Source organism: Zootoca vivipara, chromosome 2 (genome assembly GCF_963506605.1).
Source record: "Zootoca vivipara chromosome 2, rZooViv1.1, whole genome shotgun sequence".
Lineage (NCBI taxonomy): Eukaryota > Metazoa > Chordata > Lepidosauria > Squamata > Lacertidae > Zootoca > Zootoca vivipara.
In genome coordinates this window covers 17525499-17540705 of record NC_083277.1, presented here as the reverse complement: position 1 = coordinate 17540705, position 15207 = coordinate 17525499, and the positions used below count along the sequence as shown (strand labels likewise).

General features: G+C 45.0%; 2 protein-coding genes across 2 annotated transcripts; both read right to left on the bottom strand.

Moving 5' to 3' along the window:
- Nucleotides 1-3003: 3003 nt before the first annotated feature.
- LOC118076036 (olfactory receptor 2G3-like) lies at nucleotides 3004-3948 on the bottom strand. Its single transcript, XM_035098540.2, has one exon. It carries the CDS (start codon nucleotides 3946-3948, stop codon nucleotides 3004-3006), a length of 945 nt encoding a protein of 314 aa, XP_034954431.2.
- Nucleotides 3949-12440: 8492 nt separating this feature from the next.
- LOC118080100 (olfactory receptor 2G3-like) lies at nucleotides 12441-13382 on the bottom strand. The gene has a single exon (XM_035105028.2). It carries the CDS (start codon nucleotides 13380-13382, stop codon nucleotides 12441-12443), a length of 942 nt encoding a protein of 313 aa, XP_034960919.2.
- Nucleotides 13383-15207: the final 1825 nt, after the last annotated feature.

Here is a 15207-nt window from a genome sequence, read left to right as displayed (position 1 = left end):
TCTGCAATGTAGGAATCTCAACTAAAGCATCCGTTTTGTTTGGTTTGGTTTCTTCAACAAAACCTCTTAGAAAAGACTCTTTCAAAAGCTGGACATTCGTGACGTAAGTAACTTCTTTGTAAGTGGACTGGAGTCAGAGGGAATAGTGTGGTTTTCTGTTTTGATATTAGTAGCTGTGAAGTATTCAGAATTGCAAGACTGTAAGCAGAGATCTCCAGATGGAATCTCTCCAGGCTTCACTGGGGCAAACGGCTCTTCATATCTAGGATGAGTTTCACTAGTGCAGCAGCTGCAGAATACATGGCAACAATATGAGGAGGAATATCCAATGGTTCTCAGGGTGGCAGATTTGGGGCTGTTATGCTTAGAAAATTGATCCTAAAGGGGGGACTTGATTGGCGTTTATGACATAATACAGGCTGTGTTGAGAAAGTGGATAGAGAGACCTTCCTTCCTTCCTTCCTTCCTTCTTTCCTTCCTTCCTTTCTCTGTCATGTTACTAGAAGCTGGGGTCTTCCAATGACGCCAAATAGTGGGAGATTTAGGACAGAGCAAAAGAAATAGTTTTTCACACAGAGCATGGCAAAACACGATACCATATTCAGTGCTTATGTGTGTTTAAGAGAGGGAGGGTGAAGGGAGACAGCTCAAAGTAGGAGACAGGGACACGGAATCTCATATATTTAGAGACATCTGCATAATGATCAAGGTAAAATGTGGAAGAAAAAGGGAAATACTCCCCCCCAAAAAACTCTTACTTGGGTTGGCTTGCCTAATTCAGTCCAGCGCCTGGGCTCTTCTGGCTCAGCACTGTGTCCCATAGTATCTGTTAGTACCTGCACATCTACATGACCGTAGTAGCAGGATCTCTCTCAAAAGGGGCCTTCTGGAGTCAGGAGAACTGATTTTATGATGTTATCCAGCAGGGAGGTGGTGGACGAAATTACTCTCTCTCCCCATCTTCAGCAGCTCCCTGAAGAACCATCATGGAGCCGCATGAGGAACAGAACTCAGACTCAATAATTAGGGGAAAAATTTATGTGGCACCCATGAGCAAGAAGGCTCAAAGGACTCTCCTCCTCCTCGCTTGCATAATGTACTCTGGAGGCTGTGACTTGCACAAGGGAAGACATGGAAAGAAAAATACTACTTAACTCCTTAGGGAGCAAAAGTCTTTGAATTAACTAGCTACTGTATATGGGAATTGGCAAGGTGATGGTCACTACTTCCATAGAGTGTATAAGGTCCAAGCCCACCGAAGGTAATCTCATTGCAGACCTTCCTGTAGACCCGTTTGACCCATTGCCTGCCCAAGAAGGGGGATTCTCCAGCAACAAATGGGGCCATAAGATCATGTCTGTCTCCTCTTCCATCGTTTTTTATTTTCCTCATTCCATTAATAAAACTTGTAAAAGAGCAATTTTGATGGTCTTTGTTGTCCACCTGAATCCTAAAGGTCCACTGTCTTAGGCAGAACACCAACCTTTTTTGAGTTAATGCATATGACAGGAGCGAGCCAGCAGTAAATCACACTGAGAAGGTTGGAGTTAACTCTTCACTAGCAAAAACAGGATCCGTAGAGGAGTCTCAGGCCTAATGAGCACAGCAACTCATCTCCAGCAGGTCCTGCCCCCATGAAGCAGTTGCTGAGTCTCCCCATAGTTGCCTATGTCCCCTACTCACCAGGGTTACCCCTCCCCAAGCAATCTGAGACTGCGCCTGGGTGAAGCTAACTTCTTCTCCCTTCTCATACCACTCCTGGTTATGGAAGACCAGCAGGGAGGGGAGCTCATCACAGCAGGTGGCGGAGACTCTTCACCAGCCAGACTCATCTCTACTTCAAGGTCTCCCTCCTTTCTTGCTTCAGCTCCTGTCTCTGATTCTGGACTTCTCTCCGCTACAGGCTCCTCTGAGTCACTAAGCCCTGCTACCTCTTCAGCTTCCAACACCTCCTCCCAGTCTTCTCCCTTTGATCACTCAGTGTTGTCCCACCATCAATCCCCAAGCTCTGAACTGGTTCCTCCCACCATTCCTCAACTTCAAACCAGTCCATGACGGCATTTTACTATGGCCGATCATGTCATGGGAACCAAGAGTGTTGCATTACTGCTGGTGAGAGTAGCTTCAGTACTGCAGAACCGGTTTGGCACAGTTTCCCCTCTCCCCACCCTGCATGTTTGGCTTACAGTGGAACTTTGGGAAGGAAGTTTGATCCTCCATTTTTATTCCCATCAACCTAATGGTCATATTAATGACAGTCATACTGAAAGAAAAAATAAAGTTTTAGGCAAGTGAAGAGGGCCACAAAAGTGATCAAAAATGGTTTTTATTATTATTAAAAGATACTATAAACATGCACAGCCATTGTGTTGAGGCTCTAAATATCAGTTGACAAGATCCAAAAGTGAAGAGTGTGCTTAGCTCTTGCTTCTGGCTAGACATCTCATTGGTCATTGTGAAAACAGGATGCTAGACTTAGGGTTGCCATATTTCAAGAGGTAAAATTCTGGACACAAAAATTTGTTGAGCTTTTTTAAAGCAATCGCCCAATAGCAGCTCCGCTGCTGCCAAGCCCTAGCTACCTATGCCAGAGCCTGGGGTGCAAGCACCAGAACCTGAGCTTGAACCAGTCACCCGTGCACATTTTTTCTTAAAACCACCAAAACAAGGACATTTGCTTTAAAATATAAAATTTCCCCCAGATGGACATGTAGGGCCCCAAAAAGAGGGCATGTCTGAGAATTTCCAGACATACGGCCATGCTAGACTAGATAGGATTTTGGCCTGATCCAGCTTGGCTCATCTTAAGCAACTTGTAGTCGGCCTTCAGGAATAACAGTTATAATAATGCTGAAAGTAGCCTAATTCATTGGATTATTCTGTGGGTGACACAAAGTGAAAGGGGAGCTTTGTACATTTGAACAGTGCCATATAAGTGATCAATGAGGACTTTTTCTTAAAATATACTGCAGAGCCTCTGAATGAAGCTGGGAGACATTGGCCTTAAGTTCTCTTCATCAGTCTTCTTAGAGCTTTGTGCACATCTTTGTTCCTCAGGGTATAAATGAGTGGATTGAGCATAGTGGTGACAAATGTATAGAAAAGGGAGGCCATCTTGGCCTGGTCATGGGTTTTGCTGGACGTGGGCTGGAGGTAGGTGAAAAGGGCAGTCCCAAAAAAGAGAGACACAACTGTTAAGTGGGAAGCACAGGTGTTGAAGGCCTTCCGTCTGCCCTCAGCTGAGCGGATCCTTAACTCAGCAGCCACAATGAAACTATAAGAGACCGTAATGAGCCCTAGGGGTGTTACAAGGAACAGCACACTGGAAATAAAGAGCACACCCTCAGTGAACGAGGTGTCAACACAGGCCAATTTGATTAAGGCAGGTACCTCACAGAAAAAATTGTCTATTCGGTTCTCTCCACACCGTGGGAGCCGAAGAGTCATCACTGTTATTACCACTGGGTTGCAAAGGCCACTAATCCAGGCAACAGCAGCCATTTTGTAGCATACAGAGTGGCTCATAATGGTGGTGTAACGCAGTGGGTGGCAGACGGCAGCATAGCGGTCATAGGCCATGGAAACCAAAATAATACATTCTGTGGAGCCCAAAGCAAGGTAGATGTAGAGCTGGGCCACGCAGGCACCATAACTGATGGTCTTCCTTTCCCGCCAGAAGTTCACCAGCATCTGTGGGCCTACACTGGTGGTGAAGCAAAGATCAAGGACAGAGAGATTGGTGAGGAAGAAGTACATGGGGGTGTGGAGATGGGGGTCCAGCCGCGACACCACAATGATGGTTGTGTTTCCCAGCAACGTAATTGTGTAGCACATCAGGACAAGACCAAAGAGCAACATCTCCAAGCGTGGACGGTCAGCCACTCCCAGTAAAATGAATTCTCCTTGGTAACTCTGGTTACCTTCTTCCCACAATGCTTCCCTGTACATTATCTAGAAAAGGAAGAAACAAAAATAGCAGAATACCTACTTAAAATGGAGCTGGAATAAACAGTTGACATAAGAGCAATATTGGCATGGTTGCAAAACTGTGATCACCCAATGATTCTCATTCTTGGACATGAAACTAGTCCCCATTCTCCAAGTCCAAGCTCCAGTTAAGTGTAATCTCTACCCAAACTACCTCTGGATCTATGCAGTATGAATATGAACCAGGAACCATGTGTCCAACGAGAAACCTTCTCATTTTTACATGGCTTAATGTAGGGATGGGGAACATTCAGCCCTCCAGGTGTTGCTGAAGCACAATTCTGCTCCACCCCATCATGGCATGATGGGAGTTGTCGTTCAGCAACATCTGGAGGGCCAAAGGTAATCTACTACTTTTAAAAAACAACATTTAAACCAGATGATTGTCAGAAGTATATGGTGCAGATATATGCAGTTTTATACACATTACTTGGCTGGAGAGCTGCACTGTGTGAATTTCAAAGAATGGCCATGTTTAGGTTAGTACCGTGTTTCTCATAAAATAAGAAGTACCTATAAAATAAGCCATGGCAGGATTTTCATGTGTTGACAAAATATAAGACACACCCCAAAAATAAGCCGTAGTGGTGGGAGCACGTCTGGATGGTGCCATGGAAGAGGAAGATGCCTGTCGGCGCCCGGAACCGGATGCTGCTGCCCCGCCAAAACGCCCAGCAGCGTGCACCATGTGGAGCCCCAACTGAGCGGGAGCCGGCAAGAGCCGCAGCAAACAGCTCTTCATATCTAGGATGAGTTTGACTAGTGCAGCAGCTGCAGAATTCATGGCTATGATATGAGGAGGAAATACCCACCCCTTCTTTCCAATGGTTCTCAGGGTGGCAGATTTGGGGCTTTTGATCCTAAAGCGGTGGACTTGATTGACATTTATGACATAATACAGGCTGTGTTAAAAAGTGGATAGAGGGACCTTCCTTCCTTCCTTCCTTCCTTCCTTCCTTCCTTCCTTCCTTCCTTCCTTCCTTCCTTCCTTCCTTCCTTCTTTTCACTGGGGTCTTCCAATGACTCCAAATGGTGGGAGATTTAGGACAGAGCAAAATAAATAGTTTTTTCACACAGAGCACGGCAAAACAAGATATACTGATCGCCACAAACTTCGTGAGCATTCAAAGGAGATTAATTCTCTGTGTGGATGATAAGACATTCATTGTCTACTAGTGTTGATGGTTTTCTGTTACCTCCAGCAATGTAGCCAGAGAATGACAGCCATCAGTGGGCAAATAGCACAAACTAAAGAAGGATGTTCTTCTTATTATAGGAGATTGGAATGCTAAAGTGGGGAGTCAAAAGATAAAAGGAACAACTGGCAAGTTTGGCCTTGGAGTTCAAAACAAAGCAGGGCAAAGGCTAATAGAGTTCTGTCAAGAGAACAAGCTGGTCATCACAAACACTCTTTTCCAACAACACGAGACGACTCTACACATGGACATCACCAGATGGGCAGCATTGAATGATCGCCGAAGAATTGATGCTTTTGAATTATTGTGCTGGAGGAGACTCTTGAGAGTCCCATGGACTGCAAGAAGATCAAACCTATCCATTCTGAAGGAAATCAGCCCTGAGTGCTCACTGGAAGGACAAATCCTGAAGCTGGGGCTCCAATACTTTGGCCACCTCATGAGAAGAGAAGACTCCCTGGAAAAGCCCCTGATGTTGGGAAAGATTGAGGGCACTAGGGAGAAGGAGGACGACAGAGGACGAGATGGTTAGACAGTGTTCTCGAAGCTACGAACATGAGTTTGACCAAACTGCAGGAGGCAGTGCAAGACAGGAGTGCCTGGCGTGCTATGGTCCATGGGGTCATGAAGAGTCGGACACGACTAAACGACTAAACAACAAGAACATATTCTCTGCAGCCAAAGATGGAGAAGCTCTATACAGCCAGCAAAAACATGACCTGGAGCTGACTGTGGCTCAGACTGTGGCTCAGATCATCAGCTTCTTATAGCAAAATTCAATCTTAAACTGAAGAAAGTAAGAAAACCACTGGGCCAGTAAGATACAATCTAAATCAAATCCCTGTTGAATACACTGTGGAAGTGAGAAACAGTTTTAAGGATTTAGATTTGGTGGACAGTGTGCCTGCAGAACTATGGAGGCAAGCTTGTAACATTATACAATAAAGATATCTTATCTTTTATCTTATCTTATCATCTTATCTTCTCTTATCTTATCATCTTATCTTCTCTTCTCTTCTCTTCTCTTATCTTACAGGAGGCAGCAATGAAAACCATCCCAAGGAAAAGGAAATGCAAGGAAGCAAAGTGGCTGCCCAACGAAGCCTAACAAATAGCGGGGGAGAGAAGGCAAGCAAAATGAGAGGGAGGTAATGAAAGATACAGGAAATTGAATGCAGATTTTCAAAGAATAGCAAGGAGAGACAAAAGGGCCTTCTTAAACGAGCAATGCAAAGAAATAGAGGAAAACAATAGAATGGGGAAAACCAGAGATCTGTTCAAGAAAATTGGAGATATGAAAGGAACATTTCGTGCAAAGATTACCACAATAAAGGACAAAAGTGGTAAGGACCTAACAGAAGCAGAAGACATCAAGAAGAGGTGGCAAGAATACACAGAGGAATTACACCAGAAAGATATGGAGGTCTCGTACACCCCAGGTAGTGTGGTTGCTGACCTTGAGCCAGACATCCTGGAGAGTGAAGTAAAATGGGCCTTAGAAAGCACTGCTAATAACAAGGCCAGTGGAAGTAATGACAGTCCAGCTGAACTATTAAAATTTTTAAAAGAGGATGCTGTTAAGGTGCTACACTCAATATGCCAGCAAGTTTGGAAAGCTCAGCAGTGGCCAGAGGATTGGAGAAGATCAGTCTACATCCCAATCCCAAAGAAGGGCAGTGCCAAAGAATGCTCCAACTACCACACAATTGCACTCATTTCACACGCTAGCCCCCTTTGTGGATCAATGCCTTGTTGTGGCGAAGGGGCTTGAATAACTCAGAGAAGCTATGAGCTATGCCATGCAGGGCCACCCAAGATGGACAGGTCATAGTGGAGAGTTTTGACTAAACGTGATCCACCTGGAGAAGGAACTGGCAAGACACTCCAGTATCCCTGCCAAGAAAACTCCATGGACAAAGACAACAGGCATATAAAAGTTATGACACTGGAAGATGAGCCCCTCAGGTCGGAAGGCGTCCAACATGCTACTGAGGAAGAGTGGAGGACAAGTACAAGTAGATTCAGAGCTGATGAAGCGGCTGGGCCAAAGCCAAAAGGTCGCTCAGTTGCGGATATGCCTGGAAGCGAAAGGAAAGTCCGATGCTGTAAAGAAAAATATTGCATAGGAACCTGGAATGTAAGAACCATGGATAATGGTAAGCTGAAGTGATGATATTCCAGCTGAACTATTTAAAATTTTAAAAGATGATGCTGTTAAGGTGCTACACCCAATATGCCAGCAAGTTTGGAAAACTCAGCAATGGCCAGAGGATTGGAGAAGATCAGTCTACATCCCAATTCCAAAGAAGGGCAGTGCCAAAGAATGCTCCAACTACCGCACAATTGCGCTCATTTCACACGCTAGCAAGGTTATGCTTAAAATTCTACAAGGCAGGCTTAGGCAGTATGTGGACCGAGAACTCCCAGAAGTGCAAGCTGGATTTTGAAGGGGCAGAGGAACCAGAGACCAAATAGCAAACATGCGCTGGATTATGGAGAAAGCTAGAGAGTTCCAGAAAAACATCTACTTCTGCTTCATTGACTATGCAAAAGCCTTTGATTGTGTGGACCGCAGCAAACTATGGCAAGTTCTTAAAGAAATGGGAGTGCTGATCACCTCATCTGTCTCCTGAGAAATCTCTATGTGAGACAAGAAGCTACAGTTAGAACTGGATATGGAACAACTGACTGCACCGGGGGGGGGGGAGTTTAAGTGGGGGGGGAGGAAAGGGAGGCAAAAGTTCTCTCTCTGAGAAGCCAGTAGGAGCGCATGCCTCTCCGTCCGCGTGCCTCTCCTCCCGCCTCCTCCCGCCTTCTGCCTGCTCACTTCTCGTTCTTCTTCTGCCTTTGTTATGCGTGTGTGTCATTCTAGAGGAGTGTGCTGAGCTCTCTCAGGCTGCCTCAGAGAGAAGCTGGACTGCGGTCAACAGAAATCAGTCAGGTGAAAAATGGTAGAGTATCTAGAGTTGGCAAAGCTGACTGGAAAAGTAAGAGAGCAAAAAGACCAGAAATCTCAAAAAGAATGGAATAAATTTACAGAATATCTGAAAATATATTGTAAATCAACAATAACACTAATTGGCTTGATATAATACCTACAACTGTAATAAAGGGAAGTAATGGAGACATAGACAAAAGAGAAAATGTACAAGAAAAAGGAGCAGATAAAAGGAAAAGAGGATAGAAAACCAGATGTGAAAGAAGGAGGAAGTCGGGTTCGGCAGAACTAATAGAAATAGAAGATGAAAAGAGATGTTAATAATGAAGGGGCGAGGGGTTGGGGTATTTGCTGTATTTTGTTGTATTGTATATTATGATTAATAGTGTATAATGTATAAATGTTTATGTATGAAAATCAATAAAAATTATTTGGGGGAAAAAGAGAAATCAGTCAGGTGATCTACGAGTTGATCGCGGCTGACCTGTTGGGCAATCCTTACACTGTAAAGGAAAGGCTTGGGGGGGGGGAGGATGCCAGGGAGATGAAATTATAAGACTGACTCGGAGACTGGAGAGCGAGCAGTTCACCTAGTTTAGATTTGCAAAGAAAATGAATGAATTAAACATTTAGCTTTTACATCTTCCTCGTCCCAACCCGATGCCCTATACCAGGGGTCCCCAGACTTTCTGCGCGGCGGGCCGGTGCCCGCCGCGCCGACCGCGCGGTGGGCCGGAGGGCAGGGGAGTGCGCGCGCAGCGGGCCGGAGGGCGGGGGAGTGCGCGCCCGTGCGCATGCGCACACGCACACGGGCGGGAAAAAATCGCAAAAAATCGCTTGTGCGCATGCGTATGGGCCTCCCCCGACCCGGAAGTGCACCAGAAATGACCTCTTCCGGGTCGGGAGAGGCCCATACGCATGCGCACAAAGGATTTTCGGCGATTTTTTGCCGATTTTTTAGATCGTCGCTGCGCCGCGCGCCGTGAGAGCGGGCGGCGGCAGCGGGCGGCGGGAGTCGTCGCGGGCCGGATTGGAAGGCCGATTGGGCCGCATCCGGCCCGGGGGCCGTAGTTTGGGGACCCCTGCCCTATACAGATATTTAAGACTAAAACTCCCTTCCCTCTTAACTATTAGTCTTGTCAACTGGCATTGATGGGAGTTGTCGCTGAAAACATCTGGCAGGCACCACACCAGGGAAGGCTGCTTTGCACCGCTCTGTTCTGTACAGAAATAGTTGAATCAGATGAAGAATGAAATAAGATTGAATAAAGAGAAAAAGCATTCAGGGGGAGAGTGTCAAGGGAGACAGCTCAAAGCAGGAGACAGGGATGCAGAATCTCATATATTTGGAGACATCCGCATAATGATCAATGCAAAAGGTGGAAGAAAAAGGGAAATGCTACCCCCAAAAAACCCTTACTTGGGTTGGCTTGCCTGATTCAGTCCAGTGCCTGGGCTCTTCTGGCTCAGCACTGTGTCCCATAGTATCTGTTAGTACCTGCACATCTACATGACCGTAGTAGCAGGATCTCTCTCAAAAGGGACCTTCTGGAGACAAGAGAACTGATTTTATGATGTTATCCAGCAGGGAGGTGGTGGAGGAAGTTGCTCTCTCTCCCCATCTTCAGCAGCTCCCTGAAGAACCATCATTGAGCCGCAGAAGGAACAGAACTCAGACTCAATAATTAGGGACAAATTTTACGCTGGAGCCATGAGTTGAGAAGCCTCAAAGGACTCTCCTCCTCCTCGCTTGCGCAATGTCATTTGGAGTCTGTGACTTGCATGAGGGAAGGCATGGAAAGAAAAATACTACTTAACTCCTTAGGGAGCAAAAGACTTTGAATTAACTAGCTATATGTAAACTGTCAAAGTTGGTCGGATAAATTTATTTCAATGCCTATTGATATTTCTGAGTATTCCAATTTGCTCTTTGGACACCTCGTGTGATGTCACATTTAGAGAACTAGCTTTAGTCCAAGGGGGGGTGGTCTGGGTTCGCATCATCATATAGCCACAAAATTCACTAGGAACTGATCCGCATTTGGTTCATAGCTGCCAAGTTTTCCCTTTTCTCACGAGGAAGCCTATTCAGCATAAGGGAAAATCCCTTAAAAAGGGGATAACTTGGCAGCTATGATTTGGTTTTCCTTCCCCTCTGCTTTTTGTCTCCTTGCTATTCATACGACACAGTTCACTCCCACTTGTGGTGATGTACTGCTATTCAAGGCCCTGTCAGTTATATTCTGCAACATGTTCTTGACGCCTTCATTGTGTATTAGTGGCAGTGCTCCCCCCCTAAAAATGTTGAGGGGTATTCTCAATTTCCTACTCATATTGAAATACTGCCCCTCAATGAGGCCAAACTTAGATTCACACAATGTTTAGGGGTATGCATGCCCCTGTGCCCCCCAGGAAAAAAAGCACCGATTAGTGGTAGCATAAAGAATTTGCTTCAGGTTGTTCTGTGATGCTTCCTCAGTGTTACCCCATAACTGCTGGGGGTATAGCATAACAAATGTGGGAGAAACCCCCTATATCAAACATTTGTGGTATAGAATATTTCAACAGGAGTCCTTTTAACCAGGCCTGGAAATAAATTCAGACAGGACTCAAATTTTTGGTTTGGTTTTTGGCAGAATTTAGGCCACAACTTTATTGATTACAATAAATGGCTGGGCTTCCTGCCACCCCTATCACCTGAACCAGAACCTATCCGCAACCTTACAAGTTGTGACAACTTGCTATGCGGCAGATGAAACCCAAATGGCACCAGCCAATCAGCCAGGTGGGGAAAATTCCTGTTTTGCCCCTGTCCCAACGACAGGCAACACATGACGGCATAGCAAGGTCAAGCGCAAGCCCTAAATATAGGGAGAGGTGGGCGGGTGTTCCGATGCACTGAGCCCGAAAGAGGAAGCTCTGGGCACGTGCATCAGCTTAAATAGTGGTCCCTTCATCGCTTTCACTGGCGTCCCGCTAGCCCAATTCTCCCACGATCGAGGGACCACCAGTAGGGTGTTGTGGCCGCTCCAATGTTCCCACCCACAACACAAGGCCTGATTGCCAGTGTCAGGGGTTTCTTGTGACTACTCTCGAGTAACGACGCTCCTCAGGTTACTTTTCCATAACGTGTTTATTGGTGCTGATATGTACAGTGAAGCAGGTGCAGAAACATGTCTCCTCAGTCTGATGCAGAATCCGGAAGTGCCCCTCGGCACGAACGCCCCCAACATAAAAGGCGCGGGACACTGAATCTCTTTTCTTTTCTCCTCCTTCGTAATTCCGGAACCGGCGGAAAGGGTCTGCGTTCCATGTTTTCCCTCTCCCCCTGGTCCCCTTCGCTCTCCTCCCGTCTGTGGAGTCTGGGCTCTTTCATCCTGCCTGAGCCCGGGCACTCTCTCTCCGTGTCCTGACTTCCCTCCCCGGAGTCTGTGTTTCCTTCGCTACTCTGTGAGGAGCTACTCTTGATGATGGGGGGGGGGTACTCTGTACTCCCTCCCCCTTACAGCCAGGTCCCACTGCAACATGTGCCCTCTTGTGAGGGAGGACCTGATTTAACCTCCATTTTATTCCCATCAACCCAACGGTCGTATTATTGGCAGTCTTTTTAATCTTTATTTTTTAAAGGATATTAGTTCTCAATGCACAACTCCAAATGTAAAAAATAATATCCTTTAAAAAATGAACACAAAGTTTTAAAACACGGACGTGTGCCTGGAATGAACGGGGCAAGCCCATTATACCTCAGGATATAGATTAGTGCAATAAGCGTGGTGACACCCAATGCATAGAAAAGGGAAACCATCTTGCCTAGTCACAAGAGTAGTTGGACTGGGGGCTGAAGGTAACTGAAAATGGCCGCCCCATAAAACAGCAACACCACAATCAAGTGGGAGGCACAGGTGTTGAAGGCCTTTTGACTGCCCTCAGCTGAGCGAACCTTAACACAGCATCTCAGTGTAGCTATGAAAGTCCCTAATGAGGCCTAAGGGTGCAACAAGGAATACAACACTGGAAGCAAAGAGCACCACCTCATTCAGTGAGGTGTCAGAACAGGCCAATTTGACTGAGGCCGGCACACAGGGCCGGCCCTATCATGGGGCAAACTAGATAACTGCCTAGGGCACAGACCTCAGAGGGGTGCAGTACTGACTGCAGTGTCCAGCCTGATTCACTGGCATATCCGGCAGTCAATTCAAAATTGAAAAGAAGCTCTGGTTAAGAAAAAAAAGTGTCATATAAGTGATCAGTGAGGTTTTAGTTATTTATTATTAAAATATAACCACACAGCCTCTGAACGGAGTTGGGAGACATTGGTCTTAAGTTCTCTTCGTCAGTCTTCTTAGAGCTTTGTGTACCTCTTTGTTCCTCAGGGTATAGATTAAGGGATTGAGCATGGTGACAACAAATGTATAGAAAAGGGAAACCATCTTGCCCTGATCGCGGGAGTAGTTGGACGCGGGCTGAACGTAGCTGAAGGTGGCCGTCCCATAAAAGAGCGACACCACAATCAAGTGGGAAGCACAGGTGCTGAAGGCCTTCTGCCTGCCCTCCGCTGAGCGGATCCTCAACACAGCAACCACAACGTAGCTATAAGAGACCATAATGAGGCCTAGTGGTACTATAAGGAACACTGCACTAAAACCAACAAGCAAAGCCTCATTGAAGGAGGTGTCAACACAGGCCAGTTTGATTAAGGCTGGAACCTCACAGAAAAAATTGTCTATTCGGTTCTCTCTACACCGTGGGAGCCGAAGAGTCATCACTGTGTGCACTAGTGAATTGCCGAAGCCAAAAAGCCAGGCGATGGCAGCCATTTTGAAACATAAAGAGTGGCTCATAATGGTAGTGTAGCGCAGCGGATGACAGACTGCAGCATATCGGTCGTAGGCCATGACAGCCAAAAGGACACATTCTGTGGAGCCCAAAGCAAGGAAGATGTAGAGCTGGGGCACGCAGGCACCGTAACTGATGGTCTTCCTTTTCCTCCAGAAGTTCACCAACATCTGCGGGCCCACACTGGTGGTGAAGCAAAGATCAAGGAAGGAGAGGTTGCTGAGGAAGAAATACATGGGGGTGTGGAGATGGGGGTCCAGCCGCGACACCACAATGATGGTTGTGTTGCCCAGCAAGGTCATCGTGTAGCACATCAGGACAAGACCAAAGAGCAACATCTCCAAGCGTGGGCGGTCAGCCACTCCCAGTAAGATGAATTCTCCTTCATAGCTCTGATTATCTCCCCACATTGCTTCCCTGTACATTATCTGGAAAAGTAAGAAAGAAAAAATAGCAAAATACCTACAGAAAATGGAGCTGGAATAAACCGCTGGCAGAAGAGCAATAGTGGCATCTTGGTATGACAGAGATCACCATACCTGCCAAGTTGCTGTCGGAGAAATAAGAGACCGGGCGGAAGTAGCAGACCGGAAGTAGCGCTGCCGCCATTTTGGAACTGGGCGGAGCATGCTCAGAAGTGACTTTTGATGCTGCTTTACCCAGTTCCAAAATGGCCGCTGCGCCAGAAGAAACCGGGGAAAACCAAAAAAATCTGTTTTTTCAGCTAGGAACAGCTGGAAAAACAGGGATTTCCCGGGGAATACGGGAGACTTGGCAGCTATGCAGATCACCCATGTACCATGTGTACAATAAGAAAACCTAATTTTTTCACGGCTTAATGTAGGCATGGTGAACCTGCACATAAGGGTTGGAATGCTTACAGAAAATGATAATGTTTTGTAGTGATCTAAAAAAGGCAAATTTAAAGTTGAAAATAATAAGATTGAAATAAAGTGCCAGCTACCATATACTCATATGTAAACCAGTGACCAGCCACACTTTGAATACTGTGTACTATTCTGGTGGTCAAATCTCAGAAAAATGTAGACTTGCAGTTAAAAATAAAGACAAAGAGTATACAATAAAATGATCCAGGGTTGGAGACCTCCCCTATTAGGAAAATCTGTTTAGAAAAACTTAACAAAGGTTGAATAACCTAATTGTATCAGCTGTAAATGCAAGAACAGTAACAGAAACACAAAATATGCTTTTTTGTTGCTGTCCCATGACCCTTTAAAATGAATTGCTGTTTGAAGGATCAATTTAAGGAGGGAGGAAGAATCTGTGTTAAAGATGCTTAATCTGTCCCCCAACTTCATCTTAAAATATCCATCCAAGGCACTTTCCCCATATACATTTCCAAGCAAATGATGATGATGATGATGATGATGATGATGATAATACTAATAATAAAATGAAATAATATAATAATAATAATAATAAATATAATAATAAATATAATAATAAATATAATAAATATAATGATGATGATGATGAAATAATAAAAATAATAATAAAATATTTATTTGTATCCCACCCTGTTCCTGGCCGAAACTGGGCTCAGGGCGGCTAATATCAAATATATAACATTAGTATAAAATCAAACAATAATTAAATTCCCTCCTAAAAACAAGTGTATTCAATATTATTTCTCTATTCTTCTCTTCATTTCACATCCATCCATCCATCCTATAATTTTTGCTCCCTTTTTCAAGATGACACTCCTCACCAACTCATTAGGGCATGTCATTTTAGGGGGTGAAACTTAATTTTTGCAAATTTATTCAGTGAGGGCTATTTCTGAGTGTGAGGAATTAAAACCTGCTATTATTTTTTGTGACTGGACAACATCTAGTTTGATGGTGACCTTTGCTGAAGAAGCACATAAACTACTTTTGGAAAACCAAATACAGTAATACTAATTTGATCATATAATATACACTGCAACTACTTGTCAATCAATTTTCATAATATCTATACAATCTTACACCCATTTTGCTTAACAAGCAAATCTAAGTTGTATTAGTTTAACCAAAATATCTTTTGAATTCCCAAGCCATATTAAACTTTTTAACACCCCACATTTTTGGAATTTGAAAAATTCAGTATACCCTACTATCTCACCCCTGTCACAGTGAGAAGTAAATTCATTATGTCTAGGTCAGTTTTACACACTGGATATCCTTTTATTTATTTAATATTTGTATAGCCCACACTGTATTCTGAGATCTCTGGGTGCGGGAAATAAAA

Excerpts from the sequence above, each read along its gene's own strand:
- LOC118076036 (XM_035098540.2), bottom strand. The coding sequence starts at position 3,948 with ATGTACAGGGAAGCATTGTGGGAAGAAGGTAACCAGAGTTACCAAGGA.
- LOC118080100 (XM_035105028.2), bottom strand. The coding sequence starts at position 13,382 with ATGTACAGGGAAGCAATGTGGGGAGATAATCAGAGCTATGAAGGAGAA.